Source organism: Pogona vitticeps, chromosome 6, assembly GCF_051106095.1.
Source record: "Pogona vitticeps strain Pit_001003342236 chromosome 6, PviZW2.1, whole genome shotgun sequence".
Classification (NCBI taxonomy): domain Eukaryota; kingdom Metazoa; phylum Chordata; class Lepidosauria; order Squamata; family Agamidae; genus Pogona; species Pogona vitticeps.
Window position 1 is genome coordinate 30,680,364 of NC_135788.1, and position 24,798 is coordinate 30,705,161.

The 24,798-nt window shown below is 38.8% G+C and overlaps 1 protein-coding gene across 3 annotated transcripts in view; it reads right to left on the reverse strand.

Annotated features, from left to right (window-relative positions):
* AGMO (alkylglycerol monooxygenase) overlaps nt 1-24,798 on the reverse strand; it is a 153,151-nt gene that overhangs the window by 89,575 nt on the left and 38,778 nt on the right. For all 3 annotated transcript variants that reach the window (XM_073003256.2, XM_073003258.2, XM_073003257.2), the window contains exons 4-5: nt 7,802-7,905; nt 6,533-6,628 (exon numbers count right to left, since the gene is read on the reverse strand). In XM_073003256.2, the coding sequence (XP_072859357.2) occupies nt 6,533-6,628; nt 7,802-7,905 (200 nt within the window). The remainder of the gene's footprint in view (nt 1-6,532; nt 6,629-7,801; nt 7,906-24,798) is intronic.

Sequence of the window (24,798 nt, forward strand, 5' to 3'; positions counted from 1 at the left end):
GCTGGCCATAATTATCCACCACTAGTTGCCAGATATTTACCTGAGGGAGTCGACCTCATTGAAAGCAATGGGACTGATTTCTGTATAGGACTGCAGTTATAATCAAGTAAAAAAGAGATCTTTGCATTGAAATCATTACCCAAAGCTGTAAAACATCAGTAGTTTATCTTTCTTCTAAAATAAACACCCAACTTTGACCCATTTGTTTTTAAAATAAATATTGATATACTTTTGTAAAAAGTATGTGATGTTTGGGTTCCCAACATGAGGAGAATGATAGGTTGAGTTATAGATTTTGGCTTGGCTTAGAAGTGGGCTAGAACCGCACACTTTGAAAAACATACATGCTTCAAACACTCCTCCCCCCACTTCACATTCCTGCTAACAATGCCACTTACAATATTAAAGCTTTGAAGAGTTTAAATTTATGCTCCACATGGCCATGGCCTGCAATTCAGCCCTGTCAACCCTGGCCACCTGCTGAAATTGGGGAGGGTGTTTGGAACAGGTGATGGATAATATCAGAACCCACGGTGCTGGCCACCTGTTTGGCAGTTCTCTCTTGGTATCGGCAGAGCTTGGAAAAGTCGCTTGATTGGACTACAACTCACAATGACCATCATTGCTAAAAGACTGTGGGTGCTGCAATCCCAAAGGCCTAACTTTTTAAAACTCTGGATGCTGGATGTAATTTTTTCCTCCTGCAAAACAATTTTTGGGCAGTACTCATGAGCAACAAAGTAGAACTGGCAAAAGGACACAAATGCATTCAGGAGCTGGTTTGTTTTATACGCAGGCTACACTTGCTGTACTAAGACCACGATGAACACAGTTGTGTTTTCGTATTCCTAGAAGATATTCTAAGCACAGAAAAGAAATCAGGGAACCAATCATTAGACACTAAAGTGATAAAACAATTATGAGCAATTTGTCAACTCAGAAAACAAACAAACTATCTATAGAAGTCTACAACTGTTTCTTGAGCCCACAATTTCATAAATCACTTCATCAAAGTAAAGGTGTTACAAAACATAGTTCTTTAGAATATGAATCCATATTTCAGACCATCTGGTGAGGAAACATAAAAATAAAAGCATGGTTTGCTTTCCCTACTAAAGATGTTATGTTAATTCAAGACAACCCACCCATGTATTTATACAGATGGACCTGGTGGCCATATTGGCCATGTGAATTCTCTACAGGGAAGCTGCAGAAAAGCAGAACCCCTAGGATATATGCTCGTCTGCCTGCTTTCACACTTTGAAATTTTCGGCAAACCCTGATTTATTCACAGCCAACTGTTTTCCTATCTGATTAGGCCGTTTTCTACTCCAGTAAGCATGTAATATGGAGGTAGCCAAATTTCCACATTGAGGAGCGAAACAATAATATTTTTGGTTTGGAAGTAAAACAAGCTAAAGGAACCAGCCTGTTGGGATCATAAAGAGATTCATGGGGGTCTGAATTTCTGATATAACTTTACTCCAGGAATCAAGAGGTGAAAGCTTAGCTTTAATAGATAGGGTTAGAAACTGTTTATACAATAAATAGAAGGGTATTAAGAACTCGGTCTATAATAAATTATGTTTAATGGATAATACTGTCATTCAAGCATGTTTTTATTTTCTTCCTGAATCAAGATCTGAGTAAACTTGGCATTTGATGTGAATATTTTCACCTAAAATTTTCAACAGAAGGTTCTGGTTCACATTGGACAGATCCAAGGTCTTTCTTCAAACAGGCCATATGTACAACTAATCAGATAGACAGATAGACATACCAACACAATTCCGAATAACATATCGATCTGCTTGGTGAAAAATGGCTGGCAGTTCTGAGGAATTTCATAGTACAATTCTATTCATGTCTACCAAGAACTAAGGCCTGCAGGATTAAGTGGAACTTTTTCCTAAGAAGTACATACAGGATGGCAACTTCAGTTAGAGGTTTTATTTTAAATGGATGTCCATGTTTCATTAACACTGAAGATCCAATTATACAAACATTTCAGTGTTATTTGAAATATTTGATCCATGGGTCAGGATAGGGATCAGTAATGTATAACTCTCCTGATGTTGCTGGACAGCAACTCTGTAATTAGCTCTCGGTGTTGCAAATTTCAGTCCAGGAAAATCTGGAAGGCTACATGCTTCCCATCCCAGTCCAGAATAATCAGAGTATTGATCATGAATACAGGATTCCCAATGTGTTGTAGTGACTAGAGTGAAATATTAAGACTCTAGAGAACAGGGTTCAAATCCCCACTTGGCCATGGAAACTCACTGCGGGAGTGGAACTGGTGATTACTCTTAAAATACCTCACTTACCTTGAAAGCCCTATTAGGGTCCCTATAAGTCAGTTCTGACTTGATGGAAGTGAATACATAGACTTTATTTTCTTGAAAAGACATTCTGTAGAATCAGTATTAAAGGTGTGCACTAACAGAACTGTCAGTATTCATAGGGAGATAACTAACTGACTGACATATTTGAGATTAATCGCTAAGTACACTATTTCCCCTAAATCTAAACAGCTATGTCTGTTGCTTTCTTTCTCTAACTGCTGCATTCCAAAAAGCATCATCCCTCATAATCCTAAACTTGTTTTGATCACTATTTCTGAAGCTCATAAAGCATTATTTTAAAATATATGCTTTTGTTTTCAGCCTTTATACTACCCAAAGAGTAATAAACATCAATAATCCTGGTTCACTGCTCTTGAACTACGTCTTTTGTCCATTAGTATTGTTTTCCTGGTCTGAATCAGTCTCTTTTGCAACATGCCTGAAAAAGCATTATTCACATATGTGCACTAAGACTATCCAGATGCCACTATGAAAGGTATGTAGTTCAATTTCAAGCAATGGCTGGCACACGGCAGGATACAAGCACCTGGCTAACAAACAGCAGCAGATAGTTAACAGGATTCATCGAGTCATATGCGTCTTTGACTTCTACTTTTTGTTTTGTTTTCTCGTGGCGCAGTGGTTAAACCGCTGTACTGCAGCTAAAACTGTGCTCACGACCTGGGGTTCAAATCCCAGGTAGCCGGCTCAAGGTTGACTCAGCCTTCTATCCTTCCAAGGTCGGTAAAATGAGTACCCAGCTCACTGGGGCGGCAATGTGTAGCCTGCATAATTAAATTGTAAACCGCCCAGAGAGTGCTTGAAGCGCTATGGGGCAGTATATAAGCAGCACACTTTGCTTTTTCCCCCCTTTGCTTATAATGTTGTTTCATCTTTTTCAAACAACTGTCATGCAATATTTTCTCAAAACATTTTAGGAGATATCAGGCTCCTAATGATCTTATTTGAAAAGCCCCTTTGTTTTTCATATATCAGTAATCTGGATAGGAAGAATGGAATGTGGCTTATTTTAGAAATTTAGGAGCATCATTTGGCTAAACTATATACAGTCTATATGGGAAACTTTCATCCAGAGCAGTCATTTATGATTTAATGTTGCAATAGAAGTAGCTCCAAGATGAGAGTTGCAGTTTTGTAATGGAAGCACACATAATTAAATGTAAATATACAATTCACATCTGTCAGACAGCAACATCTGAATGAAATTACATTTATTTCTGTCACAGTAACACCTGGACTTTTTTCTTTATAAAAAGCAGGACTGTTTTATTTGTCCTAACAGCCCATTGTGATTTTAGTTTTTTATTATAACTAGCAGAGCAGCTTAGTTTAATCTTCAGATTTATAATATTTTTAAAGCATGGGTTATATTGTACATAAAAGGCCAAGTGTAACTGCACAGCAAGTACGTCAAAGCAATATGCACAGGAAATCTGAAAACATAGTTTCGAATATCAGGATGGGATGATATATAGGCCTCTTCACAGCACTATGAGGGCTACTTGACTAAAACTTTCTAAAAGATGCTATGCAAAGCAAAAATAACTGCAACAGTAATTTAGACGTGGAGTAATGCATGAGCTAGTACATCCTAGAATTAAATCTTTAATAATATAGTACTGTTCAAAATAATTTGTCACAACCTGAAAAATGATCACTATGCTGTGGACTGATCTCAATCATCTGGCATACCAAAGAGGTTCATTGGACCTCTCAGGCCTTCATATGATCTCCAATATTTCTTTTTCATAGTTTGTTGAAGGGATACATATAAACCCCACCATTATCTTGATCTGGCCCAAATAGAACATCTCAAGATAGCAAAACAATCTGTATTGAGGACTCTTCAGCCTTTGCGGAAGACTTTGTCTCGAAGTGCAAGAGTTTGCACGTGTGTGTGTTGCATGCACATGCGTGTGTACACACAAACGCACACACTCACACGCACACACACAGAGCAAAGCCCTAAATGACAGTCTGTTGTCAAGAAGACATCAAGAGATCCAATTGTATTATTTGTTAGTTCCTACGAGAAGCTGACATTAAAAGCATTTCCCAACAAGCATTTAATAGAAATGCACAGAAAACAGTTGCAAAAACACATGAAATGTCCTCAAGACTGACAGAAAAAAAATTCACCTTGTAATCTCATGGTATAATTTATTTTGAAGCATGCCTAAGTGTGGATATGTTCCTTTTTTGTTTACTTTATGAGGATAAACCAGATCAGGATTCATAGTCCTAAATCATTTCTTCATCAAGAAATGAAAGGAATCCAATATTATGTCATAATTCAGATCCTATACACTGCAATCTTATGCTTTCTTAGTTGTGAGTAAGTCCCTTTGAGTTCAACTCTCAAGTTTCACAAATAAGGACTACATGGAAATCTCAAGCATACTATCCATATCTCATATATAACTTTAATACAAGGCAACCTGGTTGGTTCAATAAGACTTTATTTTTTAATCATTCTTTCCGCTGGTCATGAAAACTGACAGTAACTGATAGAATTATATATCAGACATATAGTGCCCATGATTAAAGAGGGAGATGTTTAGTTGTAGAAGTACTGTACTTCTGGAGAAAACACTTTCTTCCATGGGAGACGTGACAGTTTACATATGGACCAATAGAAACCAAGCAAGTTTTAAAAGGAAAAAAGTATTTTCATGGTGGCAATAACACCAGTGAAGAACAACATTAGGGAGCACATTTAGTTATCATTTATTTATTTATTTATTAGTTGTTAGCCCCAACAAGTCTAGATTAGACATGGGGACAAATTTTTAAAAAAAGGAATCACGATATTGGTTAAAAATCACTGATTCATTAAATATCCATCCTTTCATATTTGCCTGTTCCAGAGACACCAACAAATATGAAGGGATGACTATTGCCCCATTTTATTCATTCCCCCATAGGAAGACAGGGAAGGCTAGCCTTTTCTCTCTTCCTATGGCCTTCCCATTCTGCCTATGGGCCCACTGATTGGTGGGCTGATAGGCAGCCAGCCATCCCACAGCCCCCCACCCCCACAGTCTATCCCCCACCCCCTTCCTTTCCCTTCCTTAGCCGCTGCCACCATCCGCCACTGCCCAGCACTGCCGTCATCTATCACAGCCCACTGTGGTGGCCTACGCAGCCACAGCCTGCAGTAAGGGACACTGGCTGCCCTTTGCAAAGATTGTGGCTACAGGTTCATTTGGGGCAGAGAAGCTGCAGCCAGCATCTTTGCAAAAGGCAGCTGAGATTTCCCTTAAGGCCAGCCCTAGTGGCAGAAGCCAGCCGATGCCTGTGGAGGCCACCATGGCGCGGGTTGCTATGGATGGTAGTAGTGGCAGCGGCCGCAGCGGCGGCAGCAGTGGCAGCACAGACTGAGGCCGACAAGGTAGGGAGGTGATAGGGGCAAGGGGACAAGCTGCGAGGGGTGGGGTGGGGTCAGCTTTTTTTTAGAAAGCCTCTGGCTATCTACCCCCCTCCCATTAACCGACAAATAAATTTGTGTTTCGTCGGTTCATGGGTAGGAGCTTTGTGCTTCGTCAACTTTGATGGATCACAAAGCAGCATGAATCGCCAAAATGGCAATTCGTCCCCATCTCTAGTCGAGATCCACTGAATCAACAGTATTAGTCAAGACCTAGACAAATTCCACTGATTCAACAGGTCTACTGAAGTTGGGACTAATAACTAGATTTACCCATGCCCCTATACTGTATTGCCATGTAAACTAAGGAATATATTTCTATGCCAGATAAAGCAAGGGCATGCAATATATGGCCCATGAAGGAACCAACCCATGTGTTTTGCTTGAAATAACTTTCTCAGATATAAGGTCTGTCTTATCTGCAGTACCACAATTTTAATACAATGTTAATTTTTTTAAATATATATACAGTATATATACTTCTAAATAAGTATACTGTTTGGATTTGTCATAACTCAAAATATTTTTTAAACTAATTGTTACCAACTGGCTTCATTGCTTCTTATAAAAATAGCAATATATATTTATATATGCTAAAATAAGGAGTAAAAATGAGCATATGTTTCTCTTTAAAGAAGTCAGAAAAATAGTTTTCTTACACAATAAATCAGCTACTAGTAGATTTCCAAGACACTGTTCCAAACTAACAGCTTAGCCATTGCTTAGAATCCCAACTTACCTCTGTGTGTATCCAGAACTGATAAAGTAAATTAAATTGCAGATGAACAGCATACACTGAAGGTGGAATAAAGAGAGCCATAGGCAAATAGAATATCTGGAAAAGAAGGAAGGAAACATTATCAAATAGGTTCAAGGCATCATTACTAAATAAATAAGCCAACTAAAGAATTTATATAGTAATCAATTCTTGCAAACCTTGCTAAAAGATTTTAATAGAATAACTGAATGAAACTCATTGCATTTGTGACATGACTAGAGGAAAAAAAACAATGGAAGAAGCTAGAGGAAAAACAATGTACCCATTTCAAACCCTAAACTGTTATCCTGGTCATCAGATGCTGTTATTATATGCAGTCAAATTGCCTCCGACTTATGGCGACCCTATAAATAAGCAATCTCCAAAATGTCCTGACCTTAACAGCCCTGCTCAGCTCTTGTGAGTTCAAGCCAGTGGTTTCTTTAGACACTCAATCCATCTTACATTTAATCTTCCTCTTTTCTTTCTCCTTTAAATCTTTCAACTTGCCTTCACAGACCTCTCTGAATCATTCTCCTGCTTCGTTTCCATCCCCTAGACTAAATTTCCCAGCATTTGGTTCTGCTTTGTTTCCTACCTCTGTGTTCCAGTCACCTATGATTATAATCATGCCTTGTTTCAGTGTGTGATTAATTTCTTTCTCCCTGCTTGCATAAAAGCTTTCAATTTCATCTTCTACAGCATCAGTAGTTGGAGCACAGACTTGAACGATGGTCATGTTGATAGGTTTTCAAGGAATGTGATTGGTATTATTTGGCCAGACCTTACATTACAGCCCCTAACTGCTTGTGATACATCATTTTATGCCATAAAAGCATACATTTCGCCCTTCAACAACACTGGATGGGCACTGGACCCCCATGTAGTTCAAAATCCATGTATAACTCTTATTCTTTCAAAAACATAACTACAAAGCATAAACAGTTTATTAACACACACACACACATACACATAACAGATGAATTTATTGTATTAACTGTACAGCAAGCTCCTGCACCTCTCTAGCTGCCATGCCAGGAGAGGTGGTCACCTGGAACAGCAACAAGAAGGGCCAAGGCATGTCTGAAACCCACCTTTCTCAGGCCACTTCCTTGAGATAATAGCAGCACAGTATTCTTTGAAGATTGATTGATTGATCGATTGATTGGAAAAAATATATATGTATAACCAAAACCGTGCTAATAGGACTTATGCAAGTCAAGGGAGAAGTGTATATACTATGTAACTTACCCAAGATGTGTACTTCTGAAATAGAGATTGCCGTAATGCTGTGAATAAATTATAATCCTCAGAACTGTGATGAGCCTGGTGTGCTGCCCACAATAAATTAATCTCTATAAAACACAAAGTAACAAAAGAAATTAAGTAAAGAGAAGAACAATAAAGCAATAATTGCCCTTATGATCAGTTTATTACGTTCTAAACACTGATGCACAAAAGCACAGAAAATGCAGGGTCCCTGTAATTCAGACATTCTCTAAAGTACAGAAAAAAACTGTACATCCTAGAAGTAGTACAGAGGTACAGTCTTGTGCATGCTTACCTTGGACATATTAGATAGGACTAATGGAAGGATATCTGTAGCACTGCAATACAAACGATCCAGGCACTGCATAAGAAAATCCAAATTAACCACCAAACATGTCTGTGCCATTTGATGAAGTTATGCAGGAGCTACTCACAGGCAAGGGACTCTCAAGTGACTGTGACAATATTTAAACTACAGCTCAGTAAGGATGATGTAAGTGCTAGACAGTTATCTATTTACAATTATGTCTAAGAAACATAATGACATAATTAAAAACAGATACAATATACCTTATTGTATATTCTATCAGGAAATCACATAAGCTATTTATCAGCTAAGGTAAAATAAATAAGGAAGAATGCTACAATTTATAATGCTACAATTCTTTAAAAGTTGGGGGATTTTTTAGTGGGTGGGGAGTGTTTGGGGAATTTTATGTGTGTGCATGTGTCTGGTCTCTGGGTATCTGTGAATTTCATTGTATGGGTATACTGTGTATATACTTACAATGAAAACAAACAAACAAACAAACAAACAAACAAACAAACTTTATTAAGGTAACTGACTAGTGGGTACAGCCAATGTAACTATAACACATATTACAATGAAAAGTAGCATAAGGTAGCAAGAATAATATCACATGTATCAGTGTAACTATAACACATAGTACTATAACACAATGTACTAGGTGTTATAGTTACACTGGATATACCCGCTGGTATATCTGTTACAATATAACTAAATTAGATGGAGCCTCCTTAGTTTCTCAGGACTGAGGAGTTCAGTAAATAAATTCAGTAAACTCTGTACCACCTCCAGACTTATCGTCTTATAATATAGGGTGGCCAGTACGTATTATTACTAAAGGAATACTAAACATCTAGCTATGCCTTAATTGGTGCAAGGAGGGAACAGTGACATTTCATTGCTGCTGCACAGAACTTTGCCACCTGCAATGGTTATATCAGACTTCTTGTCTGAAAGTAAGAGTATGGCATAAAATTCTCTGGACCTCCCTTGAAATTGTTGTAGTATCAACTGGAGGAGATCCCTCCGAGTATCGCAATAGAAAGAGCACTTTAAGAGGACATGACTAACACTTTCAATCTCCACCTCATTGCAAGGACACACATGACTAACAACTGGCAAACCCTGATACCTGCTTTCCAGCAGTCTGGATGGAAGTACATTAAACCTAGCTAGTGTAAAAGATTTCTTAAATTTTCAGGTTTTTATTAAAAAATATATACAGCTTATGTAAGTACTAAACAATATCCTTCTCTCCAGAAATATACATAAGATGCTGTTTCTCAACCCATTGCTTTGAAATCTGAATATAAGAAACTGAAAGAGAATTGTACACTTTTCTGCTTTAAAAATGATGTCTCTTATTTCATTCTATGCTTTAAGCTGGATGGGTATCCGAATGCATGTGTTCCTTGCAAATATGAAGATTATTTTATTCATACAGGGGACCGGCACTGGCATTATTATAACACATATACTCAGGAAATCTCCGTTTGAGCCAACCACCACCTGATAGGATATGTCAAACATGCAAGCACGTACTCCATACTATTATACTGCACTTGCTTTGCATTTCATTAAGGTTTTCATCCCAATTCCCCTTCCTCCATGGACTTTTCTGACTTCTTTAAAGAGAAACTTTACAACACCATGGAAGAAATGGTCAACCACTTTCCTTAGATGCTCTAATTTGTGAAAATGTGTTGAGTATGCAGCAATAAGCACATGTATTCGTGCCCATATATGTATGTACATGCACACAAAGGTATCTAAGGGAGCGCACACAACTTTGACAAATAATGGATGGGACAGAAGGCCATATTAAAAATGTGACAATTCAATAATGGATTGAATTTTTATGCTTTTTTGTCAGACTCTACCAGACAGCAACAGAAGCCTTCTTAATATCCTCCATAATGTCCCTATGTCTGTTCCTGGCACTCCAAGGCCACTTCCAGCAAAGCATTGATGACAACCAACAAAGCCAACAGTCCAGAACTGAACAAAGTTCTGATAAGCTGCCTGAGGCCCTGTTAGTATACTCTTATTCAGAACAATACTAAATGTGTAGGAGAGTATCTCAGTTATTGTGTGCATGAGTATTTGGGATTTCACAGTCCTACACCTACACCTCTCTTGGTTGTTGCTCACACCAAATACACTGGCAACTGGTGCCAATACACACGTCCATGTGTCTTAAAAAGTGGATTGTAATCCAAAACAAGTTCACAATGAAATAAATGCTAGTCTTGAAAGAGTGACAGTACTCTTGCTGCTGAAACAGACAAACACAGCTTCTGAAACTGGTGGCAAAACAAATACATTCAGCTGGAAGATACAATAATATGGCAGATCTTCTCCTAGTCTTAGGAAATGTTATAATTGTAAGCTACTTGCCAACATTCTTCTATGTGGTGTCCGCCCAAGTCATGACTATTAATGCGCTATCTGCATGGACCAATTAAAGTGCTGGAGAGGTGTGGTCATGAGATATAAGAGTCTCTGCCGAAGAAGGAAGAGGAGATTAAGAGATTGGGAGTTGGAGATTGAGAGTTTTAGATCGGAGGATTGGTGGTTTTGGAGTTTGGAGTGGAGAGAGAGAGAGAGTTGGCAGTTGAGAGTGGATGAAGTAGGATGTTTTGTTAAGAGTTAAAGATATTGACTGTGCCTTCATCACCTGTAAAATAATAAACTACTACTATTTGGTTCTTTTTTAAATGATACATTGCCTGGACCTCTATTATTAACAATACATAATGTTGATGTAATCAACTGGTGGCAGCGACATAACACGTAGCTTGTGCCCTTTGATTGGTAAAACATCCAAGAGACAGGTGGGAACGTGACAATAACATTCTTCTGTATCATAGGTAAAGGTAAAGGTCATAGGCATCCTTCAGTCTTGAGAGACTATGGTAACGTGCTCAGTGTGGAGGACTTTGATGCTGTATGTGAAGCTGGAGTGTCCTCTCCAGAGCACGAAGCCTGGGTAAAATAATATGGAGGATAGGCTGTTACCCAAGCAGCAAATCCCCCCGCTCCACATCACTGAAATAGTCCAGGGAAAGGCAAAAGCCAATATAACTGGTTCCAGCAACGTCGCAGGAGTTGCCAGAACGACAAGAAATGCCTCCAGGACTCTGGCTCCGGATTTTGCCTCGAGGTTTACTCCTGAAGCCTTTTCCATCAATGGATATAGCCACAAGGCAGTGGAGGTTTGAAATCAGAGTTTTCCTTTTCCTAGTTGGGCTGCCTTCCCAGGTAAAGGTACCCCTTGACAATTTGTCCAGTCATGTCCGACTCTAGGGCGCGGTGCTCATCCCCGTTTCCAAGCCATAGAGCCAGCGTTTGTCTTCCGTGGTCACGTGGCCAGCATGACTAGACATGGAACGCCGTTACCTTCCCACCAAGGTGGTACTTATTTATCTACTCGCATTTGCATGCTTTCAAACTGCTAGGTTGTATCATAAATTACCTTAAACTATAATCCAAAGCATGTCAAAAAAAGCCTGTTGTATTAATATCACTGAAAAACAGCAATGTGGAAATGCACACAATATACTAGTATCTTGTTTTCCATAGCATAGTCTGGGTGGCCAGGTTGCTGTGAATTTTATAAACCTACGTCTATTTTGACAGTTATGAGCAGGAATTTGGCATGCAGAACTAAAGAGACAAATTCTTTCATGGCCATCAGATGTGTAGCCTGAGGCTCTCCAGAGTGTCTTGAGTATATCACAATGTGAAAGTGGGTGGTGGAGTCTAGAAGCTGCTTTGTTATATATAAAGTAATTTTAGGTCACCTGTGTTTCAAAGAATGAGGTTTACACAAAGTCTCTGTTGATAATGTGGAAGCTGACTGGACGACAGCCAGGTGAACTCTTCTCAATAATAACAGGAATGTAAGCTTTTGTTGGAAAAATTAGCAAGCTACCCTTGGCAAAAATTAGGATCCCATTTACTGCAAGTCTTCATAAAAGGCAATGGCTTGGTGTCCTCTGTTGCCAAAAGTACATCAGAGCTGATGAATAACACATAAGTGTAAATCTGCCAAATCAAATACACTAATGAATCTTCAGGTCATTCATTCTAAGACATCAGAGAAACTGCAAGCTACTTTTAGGCTAGATACTAATGTATGATAACTAAGAAATTATGACCTGTGAGTAATAGAGGAAGCAACTTAATCATGCCCGCATGTACCCTGAGCCTCTAAAAATCCTTGCAAGAGCTGAACTGAAAAAACATAATTTAACCAACCCATCAGAAAAAAATCCCTAACATGCAATCTGAGAAATCCTTTTTGAAAATTCATCTTCTCCTGAAGTACACTGTATCTTAAACTTTAATTCTGTGGGGAAATGAATATCTTAATCCACCCTTACTAATGAGTTCACTAGGGGATGAGTGATTCATTCAAGCTACAACGCTGTGCAATAATTTGTATTTGAAATACTTCCTAGGACTATGACAGAAGCTAAATGAGTGAACAAAAAATCTGAAAAGGGTGGAGGTTAAAGATCCGTCTCCTTGGTTGTTTTAAAAGCATATACTTCCTATCACAAACTGTGTGTAACACAAACCTCAACTCAATGAGATACAGCTGTACAAACACAGTACAGTAACTGGATCTTGCTTCTTTCCCTCAGTCATTCTGTTTAATATTGTGAACAGTTCAAGACAGAGAATCATCCATGATGATTTTTGCATTTTACAGTAATTCAAATCAAGGTCAAACAGTATTTCAAAAGAAATGCTACAAGTCTATTTTATCACTAGCCTATATTCAGAAGAAGCGATGGTAAACCACTTCTGAGTAGTCTCTGCCTAGAAAACCTTGGAAAGGGTCACCATAAGTTGGAATCGACTTGACATCGCATTGTTATTATTATTTAGATTCAGCTAAATAATTGAAAGGTTTCCTAAACAGATGAGAGTAATGCCACATTGTTTTCTTGATCTGAAATACATCAGTCAATTTTAAGAATTTGTATAAATGCATTATCTAGAAATCCTTGAACAGGTGGGAAAGCACTGTGTGTTTACTGGAGGGGTGTTTGCGATGTACACTGCAAGAGTCCTTATTACTCAGGCAGAAATGTTCTGATCCACAGAAACAGCCCACAAAGCTTGCATTGCCTATACCTTCTTTAAAACAAGGGATGCAAATCCTCAATCGTCCCAGCCTCACACGCAGAAATGAGGACCAACACCACTCTTCTTGATAGTGAAGATGCAAGAATGGTTTGTTGTTGAAAATTATCAGTTTCATGCAAATTATGCAATTGTAAAAACTGCCCCAATTTAGGGTGGCTGCAAACTTTATTTAAGAATCTGAAGCACTGGAGGAATGGACTGCATCTTTGGAAACAGACAGAATCTTTCTGTGCTTGCTATGTGTAGGTACTGTATTTTTCTCTCCATAAGATGCACCTAACTATAAGACGCACCTACTTTTTAGAGGAGGAAAATAGGAAAAAAATATTCTCAACCAAATCCCTTAATCCTGGAAAGGGGACACAGCCTTTGGAGGTGTCGAATCTGTGTTTCCCTCCAGATGATGAAAAAAGTGGAACAGGAAAGGACTCTTTTGGGCGCACCCCCTCTCCTGGTTTCTTTCCCCTCCACTCTAGGAATTTCAACTCAGCGGTATTAACCCTTAGTTGCCCACATTGACTCTCTGGCTTTCCCAAAAGAAGGCTAAAGGAAACATGTACAGCTTATTCTTTTTCCTTTTTTGGCTTCTCAGGTCCTGGGATGTGTTCCTCTCTGCTGGTTTTGCAGGAAGGGCACCATGACTACCCTGAGCAGCGTAGATGGGCCCCGCAGCAGAAGGCAGGAGAACAGGAAATTGAGCTGGCCTCCCTCCTCCCTCTGCCTGAGCCCCTCCCAACCACTCTGACAGAAGCTTCCACAGCTTTGAGCCTCCACAGCTCTGAGACACCACCACCAGTAGCAATGGATTCTCAAGCCAAGGCAAGCCCACTCCCCCCTTTATTGTAATAGCTGCAGCTGTGTCCCCACGGGACCCCTGTTTTACTTCATAAGACGCACACACTTTCTCCTCCACTTTTTTTTGGGGGGGGAGCGAAAAATACGGTACTTTGATTTTCAAAGGAAAAGAACACAAGAGTAAATCAGTACAAATTACAGAAATGGGGGGAGGAGCTTGATGAATCTGACAGAGTTTAAAAATCAACAAGGTGTGTAAAGACTTCCTATACTGGCAATAAGGAATCATAGAGCATTCTTTTCCATCCCTATTTCTTCTCCTTTTTCTTTTTTTGTTTGTTTTTTGATTTTCATTCCTGTTTTCTCCTTAAAAAGGACTGAAGGCAGCTAACATAATTAAAAAACAATATTAAAAGCTAAAAATAGTAAATTGTTCAAATATTAAAGAAGAACTTAAAACATTCTGTTAAAACTGTTGGGTAAAAGCAACAAAATATAAACCATCCTGTTTATTATCTCCTAGACAGTCAGTCACTAAGGAAAAGCCTGCCTGAAAAGAAAAGTCTTTGCCTGCTTGCAGGAGGACAGCCAAGATGGGGGCCAGCCTGGCCTTGTGTAGGAGGGAATTCTTGAGTCTAGTAGCAGAAAGCCAGAAATCCCTCTCCTGTCTAAACATACCTCTCTTACTGGAGGTTGAATATTGACATGGTTAGCTTGACTTTGGATGTGGTAGTTCTTGACAATGTTATGTTGCATTTATCGAAGCATCCAAGGTTTTCATTCAGTAAGATCTCTTCCTTCCAGTATTTATTTTCCCACTTATTTTAACTTGAATGATCAGCTGTAACAATCTGTACTTTCTGTTTCTTATTATGTGATGAAAGCATTTTAGCTTTCCACATGTATGTTTTTGTGGTTTCTCGGTCTTTGTTCATTCACTTTATTACCTCTTCAATTGTCACCATCCCAATCCAGGAAATTCTTAGCAACTGAAAATAAATCCACCTTACAAATGTTTGCACATCTTTTTCACAGATGTCTGTGCTAACATTCACAATTCCTTGCCATACAGTAGAATGAAAAATAAACAGCACTGTACAATTGCACTCTTCTTACAGTGCATACTGCATTTCTGTCGCACATTACATTCTTCAAGGAAGCTGGGCCATCTCAGATTATAATCGCATGGCTATGGTTCCACTATTTATGGAACCAAATTCTAAGGTACCCATAATTGTCAAGATGCTCAATACTTTCATTTTAGATGTTTAATTGCTTGACAATGATATCAACATTTAAATCAGCAAGTGCTTCTTTAATTAACAATGGTTATTTACAATTGTTAATTTATAACAGAGGTTCTCACATTTTTACAGAACAAGCTTTTGTTAAAGACCTGCATGTCAAAGACACTATCATCACAATGTTTAACACCCTGTCTATACTTCGATGTCACATATAAATATCTACCATGTTGTATTGCCTTCTCTTAGGTCTGATGAAGCTGACTTGTTCATGAAATGTCACATTAAAAAACATAAAAGTTACTCTTTAAGGTGCCACCATATTTTTTGTCTTTATTTTACTATTTATTTTTATTTTGGTTGTTCTGGGTTTTTCGGGGTCTTTGGCCATGTTCTGAAGGTTGTTCTTCCTAACGTTTCACCAGTCTCTGTGGCTGGCATCTTCAGAGGACAGCACTCTGTGCTCTGGTTGCTGTCCTATGAAGATGCTGGCCACAGAGACCGGCGAAACGTTAGGAAGAACAACCTTCAGAACACGGCCAAAGAGGCCAAAAAACCCAGAACAACCATTAGATCCCGGCTGTGAAAGCCTTTGCGAATATATTTTTATTTTGTTTTCACCTATATCTCTAAAAATGCTTTCCCTACAAACTGAAATGTAGTGGCAGTATATATCTGTGTTGTATTCTTCTTCACATCTCTGTCTCACCTGCCATATGATTTTCAACTTTCACTGTAGTGTTTGTCATCTTTGTCAATTACACAAATATGTTTTGAATCAAGACCTCTGCTTATCAACAGTCAGCTTAGCATGTTGAAATTCTTCAAAGTCTAACTTGTAGTCAATAAAGCCAGCAATTGTTTTGGAGATGTCATGCCGAGAAGTTACTCCCCTTTTAAGATTAACAGAAGGAACTTTAATCATTTTCTAAATGTGTGCTTTTCCTGGCCAACATCAATTATTGGCTTCTCTCTGTACCTTCATTTCAAGATTTTGGAGCTGCATTTAAGTATCTCACTTTGACACAAATGTTTTTAACACACTTGTATGATGTTAAAAGGGAAAAATGTATCTATATATGATCTATTTGTGGAAAGACTCGCAATTTCCTGATACTTCTTTCTCATCCTAATTTCTGATTTTTTTTTCATTTATTCCCATTTCCATCCTTCAAAAATTTGAAACTTTGTGTGGTCTGTAAATGATTCAGTGAGTGGGCTAACCCAGGATCAAAAAGAAAATCACAGAGTATGTTCCCAGGATATCCTTGCCAAAAACTATAGCAAGCTAGTGTAAAACCTGCCTCAGAGATCTGTATGTGTGCCAGAACCCCCTGCCTGATGTTCTGCCATACCATCTGAACAGCACAGCAATCCCTCCCACAGATAAGATCCACAAAAGTTCTAGAAATTAAAAACAAACCGCCGATATGAGGCAGTGTGGGACGAAATCTCAAAAGTCAAAGTAGTACAGAGCCTGTCCAGAAAAAATAAGAGACAACCATGCCCTCCTGCAGAAAAATCCCCAAGTACAGTACGCTGGTATGCAGCCTCAGTGTTTAGAGTGTGTGCAATCTACCTTGATCCAGTCTCTCTGGCCATTTTTAAAGCTTGCAACCCTACACACGGTGACCTGGCAATAAACCTCACTAGCAGAATTGATACCTTCAGACTATCCCCCCCCCCCAAAAAAAAAGCAAGGCGTTTGTGCAATAGCTATGTTTTAAGAGTTTTCCTTGGGTGGAGAAGTGGGGAGGAAATGTGCTTATCCCCTAGCGTTTTTAATGGACAATTATTATGAAAATGTAGAGAGAGGTAACCTTCATTCAGAAATTTGTAAAAAGTTCTCTCTACAGTATTATATTTTTGGGAGTAATTTGCATAATGTATTTCATATGTCATAAAAATGTTTGTAGGGAATGAAAATATGTTCAGGATTTACATATTTATAAATAATAATAAAAAAGAGTTTCAATATGTTTGCCCTTACAACCTTCTCTTGTCCCTCCATGGAGGAGGTATCTTGCATTTGTTCTCTAGAGTTGAGAGGGGCGGTCACAGTTTCTGACAGCAACTTTATTAGCCACAATTAGGACTTCTATCACCTTTTATGTCACATTTCTCTAATAAACACAAGCTTTCTTATTTTCCTAGAAAGAAGTGTGGGCATGCTTCTTTTACAAAAGGTAAAATGTGTGCAGGCAAGCATTCAGAGTTGCGAAGGGTTGGATCCTGCATGCTTACTCTCTAACAAACCCAGCTGCTTCTTCAAAGTGCCCTACTTCTATTTAGACATCTCCTGAATCTGTATGAGTTAGCCCAATTAATTTGGGCTTTAAATGAATTTGAAATTCATGCTTTAGAGTGAAGCACAGAAGAACTACGAAAGAGTGAATGAAAGGGTCAGGCTTGCAATTCTATGTATTGGCAGAGGAAATAGAACAACATAGCTTTCCTTTCCAGAAATAACTTCCTTCCTTGTTCTGACCCTTTCATACAATAACAAACCAGGGCACACCACCAAAGAGGAGGTGAGTGCATGATGATGATGCCTTGGTGGAAAGCTGCCTTTTCACAGTTTCCAAAGGTTTAAGCCCCTTTGGGAGAACTGAGCAGGGATTCATAAAAACGGGTTAGGAAGGAGGAGAAGGGAGGCCCTAAGCTAAGGTGTTCTCTTCTCCGGGTATACTAGGAAACCAAGTCATTACCAATCAGTGTAAATAATACTGAGGTCCAGCTGTATCTCAGCATTAAGTACAAAGAAGGTCAGTGACCTGATTCACTAGCATACCTGGAGAAGTGAGCAATGTAGCCTAAGACCTTACTTGTCCTCATTCCTACCCCCTTGCATGGATGAACCAGCTGGCTACATCAGTGAATTGAGTATATGACTGCCAAATTAGAGGTTGGGAATTGGATTCTGCACTATGCCTCCCTAGAAAAGAATCAGCTTGTGTAATCTTGGTTAAGCTCTACAGTACAGTGGAACCTCTACTTAAGAACTTAATCGGTTTTGGAATGGTGTTCTTAAGTTGAAATGTTCTTAAGTTGAAGCAAAATTTCCCATAGGAATGGACTGAAAACCAATTAATCCGTTCTGGCTGTTTTTTTGTTATGTAGAGGTGCGTTCGTACATTGAAGCATTAGTTCCCATAGGAACTAATGCAAAACTGGTTAATACGTACTCTACCACTAGGGGGAGAACTTTTTTTAACCTAAGATGACCTAAGGTTAAAAAAAGAGCAGGAAAGTTTTTTTTCCCTGTTCTTATCTTGGATTTCTGTTCTCAAGTAGAAGCAAAATTTAGCAAATGGAGCTGTTCTTAAGTTGGATTGTTCTTAAGTAGGGACGTTCTTAAGTAGAGACCCCACTGTACCTCTTTCCAGAATAGATATACCATGTAGTAAATCACTTCTGAGGACTCTCTACCTAGAAAACTCTGGAAGGGGTTGCCATAAATCAGATTCAATTTATGAGGAAATAAAAAGAAGAGAGATTAATCAGTAATCAAAACACAAGGAAGTCCTCTATTTTCCCATATATGGGGGGGGGGGAGCAAGATGGGACCTTAAAAAGCTCTAACTTGTTCACCTCCCACATTTTCCAGTCTATACATGACAATTCTGTTGTTACTGCTATCACATAGCTTCTGAATTACAGCAGTCCCACAAATTAATGACTTCTCAAAGGTCCTATCATTATCAGACATGTCAATGGTGCACATCTCTTAGATATACATTTTAAAACCAGCACACTTGTAAGTTTGAGGGGTTTTCAGTGTATCTCAGGAAGATGTTCTCTATTACACGTCTAAACCCTTGATGGGGCCATGGGTCAAAGCTGTGACAACAGATTCAGATGCATCAAGAATGAATGATGACACCAACATTATTAAAAAAAAAAACCCTGATTGTTCCAATGGGAGTGGGAGTAGAGAAACTCCTGAAGAGCAATTGCTGGGCAAGCAGCAGAAGGAGAAGGTGACAGTGGGGGAGAATCCTTCACAGACAACAGTGGTGACAATAAAGCTAAGTCCTGTTAGTACCAGGTAAAAGAAAGTAATGGCAGACTACTTGGGAATATTTTATACTTTGAAAATGCTGTGATGAGGCAATCCAAACTGAAATATGTTACTTCACAGATATTAATATTCTCTAAAATGGTCATTTTCAAACCAGGCAACTAGATAATTACTGATAAAGGAATCTGTGTTAATATCCGCTGCACAAATGGAAAAAAAAATGCAGCATCCACCATCCAGAATACATATGGGTCAACCTCACAGCAGATCACGCCACATATGGAGAAGTACAGCTTCCTGTTGGTGATCAAGCTTGCCTGAAGCCAATCTAAACAAACAAGAGAGGATAAGATTCCCTGAACGACCTCAGGCTCTGACTTGAAGTTTATGAAACAGCAACTTCTGTTGCTCAGGTATCAGGAGCCCGTGTAGACACAATAGGCCAGCTGTGCCATATATGCAGCTGTGTTGCCACTCACCTACTTGTCCAGGAATATATTTCCATTCATTTATATCAATAGCAGGGCCTGCATTTGAAGAAATCAAAGCATTTTCACATTCTGCAATGCATACATTTATAACTCCTCAAGTTGCATTTATAAAAAATCTGAACTGTCACTGTGAGAATATATCCACTCTGGAAAGGTCTGAAAAGGAAACCACTGGAATGAGAATGAAAGAGAGAAGATAATTCTCCTTTTGTTCTTTTTTTTAAAAAAAAATGTTCTTATTTTCCTGTGTTCTGGGTTGTCTCTATAAAGATTGATGCTTGGTGTCACTGCTAGGAAGTGCAAACTGTTCAGCTTCATTGAAAACTATGTCCTCATCCTTCTGCTCTGCTGGATACCACATACTTTGGCAGCCGATATTCAGATGGGAAGCACTTTTAATGGCAAGAATGGCTGCCAATGAAACCTTTTCCCACAATGTCCAAAATTCTAGATGTGCATACACTGAAAAAGCAGAAAGCTAGATTACACCAAGAATAAAACAATTGCTGAGATGGATGCAGAACCAAAAAAACTATGTCGAGTCAAAGCAAAAGGCAACACGTTACTAATGCCTTATACTGTGTTTTCATCTTGTAAAAAGCGGTTTCCCATAGGAATGCACTGCAATGCATTCCTATGGGAACCTCGCAAGACGAATGAATTATTTTCGTCTTGCGAGGCATTGGTCTTGCAGGGAAAAATCGTCTTGCAAAGCACGGCCATAGAAGAAGCCGTCTTGTAAGGCACCACGCGATTGCAAAAACCATTCATCATGCGGGTTTTTTGTCCCACAAGGCATTCATCTTGCGAGGCACTACTGTATTAATTTTTGGTCCAAAAATGCGTTAGAGCTTATTTTCAGGGGATGTTTTATTTTTTTCATGTGCAACAATCTACATTTATTCAAATACAGTCATGTTATCTTCTTCTGGTTGCTGCACAATGGTGGAGGGCGGGGTTTCACTTAACTAGGGCTTATTTTTGGGGTAGGGCTTATATTATGAGCATCCTTAAAAAATTATATTAGGGCTTATTTTCAAGTTAGGTCTTCTTTTCGGGAAAACAGGGTAGCTGTTTAAAATCTAATAGCCAGGATCAAAAAGATTATAAAACTCAGTGGAAGCTCCAGGCTTTGGACAACCATTGAGTATGACACTAACTTTGCCAATCAATCAAATAAGTGGGCACCATGCCAGAGTGGAACTATCCATACTTCCCCCCCCCCCGCGCTACATATCTCCTGCCCTCTTTCTTTGGACCTGAACTGTACAACCACCCAGAAAGAAAGGGGAAAGGAAGGAGAAAGTGAAACTATATCTCTTCATACTGATAAAGTACATAAACAGCGGCAGCAAGAAGGAGATCCATAGAAAATCATGTCAGAAGTTAACAGTGAGCCCTATGCACAGAGATGGGCAAGAGCAGGTACTCAAATGTTTCTAACCCTGATGCCAGATGTTCTGTACCCCCGAACAGTCCTGACACAAGAAATTCCACTTCCCTCCATGTCACACGGCAAATTAAATTCAAATTAAAATGGCTTGCAAATCACAACAGAGCATGAAGGAGGACCTGCGGTTCAAAAATGATGGAGATCCTGGTATAAGTGCTTCTGCCTGCTTTACTTTAAAAAAGAAGAGTTCTTTTTTGACAATTTCTTTCTACAGAAAATGAACACAAAAGAAACTGCCTGGCCAGCAAACAGAAGAGCTTTATTTTATAAGGAGCATTTTCCCCTCTTCCCCTGAGTTTCAACTCTGAAAAGAATGAGAAAGCATGTGTTTTTTTCCACAGTTTAAGCCAATGAAATGCACTGTGTTGAAGGCCTGGTTGCAAATTTGGCACTGGGTGAACAATGCAGTGTATCTTCAATACTACTGGATAAGACCTGTAAAGTTAGCATGAAATTTGTATAGCTAATTGTTCTAAGATACTCACCATCCTTATAAAAAGGGTTGGTTTTGTTTGTCTCATAAGATTTACTGGTCTTGTAGAATCTTCTGCAGTCCAAATGGATGAGTCCAATCTAAACTTATTGTTGCTATACTGCATGTCAGACAATATAGTGAAATTGGATCCTAAAGTAAATAACTAACTTCTGATTGAGAAAAAGCAGATAATGCCACGATCACAGTAGGCCTGCTCTATAAACACGTGGTTTAAAGATTTCTATTTAACACAACAAGCTTCAGGACAGATAGCTATAAAGAAAACAGACAATACCCTCTCCTCCTGCACATTTTTGAATGATCTATCTCAACTGCACAAAAGGTATGGGGTTCTCGACCCAACAGATTCAAAGCCAGCTTTGATCTGCCACCACCATGTTCTGTTTTGGGGTCTGCCTTTCAGAAACACTGCCAGCCGTGGAATTCCACTCACAAGGCTTTCTGTAAGATGAATGGGTCAGTGAGGGCTGAATCTCTCTCTGATGGTGGAAGCCAGATCATAAATCCACCTGGGTTCCAGGGCATTAGAACTGCATTGCAGTCAGCTTACCATGTTGAAATTTGTCAAAGTCTAATTTCTAATTTATTCCAGAATATCTGATGTGGACAGTCCTGCAGACTGTACAAGATGAGACAATAATGCACACATTATTGAGCACACATTGTGCTCACATAAGGATTGTAGATAATATATGGCATATAAAAGAACACCATCAGAAAAACAACCTGTAAAATCTCTATATATGAATAATTTCAATTTCCTTGTTTCAGCTAAAGCTGTGCATCACAACACACACTTCTCTGCTACTTCTTTCTTCTTAACTTGACTAATGCTTGTAAAATAGGAAACAGAAGATTGAAATACTGTGGCCAACAATGTCTAAGTGTGGGAAAAATTCCATTGCAATTTGTGTGAACCCTTTGCCCAAACAGAATATTATTAGTACATTTATAATACAAATCAAAGTCATGGGAATGTGTCATCTTCAATTTTTATTCACAGTTCAACATAGCTTCATTTCCTATGTGAAGCCTGAACCCCCAGGAATATCACAGAGAGAAAGCATTGTGTAATGAAAGCATGAACATCAGAAAAGAAAAAGAAGACTATAAAGCAGCATTATGAGTACTCTTGCATCTTTAAAAACTAACATTAAAAACATTAACAATCAATAATTAATTTGTAGCACAACAGTTGTTTGATCAAACCTACTTGAAAATTATGTCCTATCCTTCATAATCTCAGATACACATACAGTCACAGCACTAGTAGGGAAATCACTCAAAATATTCTTTTACCAAATTATATCCCATGCTTTTCAAATCTGTTCTAGGATTAAGTACCAAGGCACTTGACTCAAATTACAGTGAAATCCTAATTACTTGAGTGTAAGTTCCACTAAACTAAACTGGCGTTCTCTGGTCCATAGGGTCACGGAGAGTCGGACATGACTTAATGACTAAACAACAATAACAATTCAAGACTTGCCAAGTGTATAGCAGAGAAACTGGGGAAGTGGATGTGTTTTCTTGTGGACCAGGAAGGTTAGTTACATCACCTGTAATGTTTCTAAGCTGAATTCAAGACTCTGGGCAACTCAACAGAGACAAACCAAATTTCCCCCCTTTCCAAAACGGTTAAAATGAATGAACTTAATTCTCAGAGCAAGAGAATAATAGGGATCCAATTACACTGGATCGGAAGAGTATAAATATATTGGTGCTCATTTTGGACTGTGAAAAATAGAGAGATTATGTTAAAGTTTCAAAATGTTAAGAGAAAGGAATTAAAATATATACAGGTGATCTGATGTATCATTTGTTGGATATATCAGCGGTCCCCAACCTTGGGCCTCCAGAGGTTCTGGAACTTCAGCTCCCAGAAGTCTTGGCCAGCGGAGGTGGGGGTGAAGGCTTCTGGGAGTTGTAGTCCAAGAACATCTGGAGGCCCAAGGTTGGGGACCACTGGGATACATGATTCGATTAACTGATTTAGGAGAGGCCATGCTGGTGAAAAGATTCATCAAAAAGAAACCAAGAAGAGAACACTTAAGGCAAAATGGGGAACATTGAGATAAACCAGAAAGCTTTGAATATTTTTTCATTGCTATCACAAAGAAGACTAACAGGATTCTGATGAAACTTCTTGGTTGCATTGCCTCTCATTTGGAATGCCCTATCTAAACAGCTCATTTTGTACACATTTGGATGTCACCCTGATATTAGAAATTCATCTTTAAATTCACCAGAGGACAAGCAATGGCTTTGAATTATGTTTTGTCAACAGGACTTTAACATAATACTACAATAAATATTCTCTAACTACTGCTTGACGTGACAATTAAACTAACCAAATGGCATGTTAAAGGCTATTCGGCAAATAACATATCATCATCATCATCATCATCATCATCATCATCATCATCATCATCTTAGAACTGCAAAGCTAGAAGGGACCTTATAGATCACTGAGTCTAACTCATGTTAAAAAGGCACAGTGGGGGAATCAAACTCCCAACCTCTGGCTCCACAACCAGAGATCTAAACCACTGAGCTTGTCCAGCAGTTAGGGCAGAAAAAAAGATGTGAACCACAAATTTCCTAACTCATACATCATCCTGAGCCTATAATATGGTGGTCATGTATCTGAAACCAAGTACAGTTAATGTAAGTAAACTGAGTCATGAGTAAACACTCAGAAGTTGGCCTGCCTGCCACTATACCCCAAAACACCAGTTCTACTTCTTTTGTGAAATTTTTGTTCCAACACACCATGCCAATATATTGGGTCAGATCTCCCTTCCCTACTGTTTTACAGTTCTCTGGCACTAGATCACTTTCCAATGTCAAGTGTATAACATAGTTAGCTGGTTTTTATTGTCATGTCAGCAATTCTAGGCAGCCACCACTAGTAATTCAGAAATGACACTTAGAAAAATGTGCAGACCCTCCAACTCAGGGAAGACAAATGGAGCCTTTCCAGCTAAGGAAAGATAAATATACTTAGCAATAACC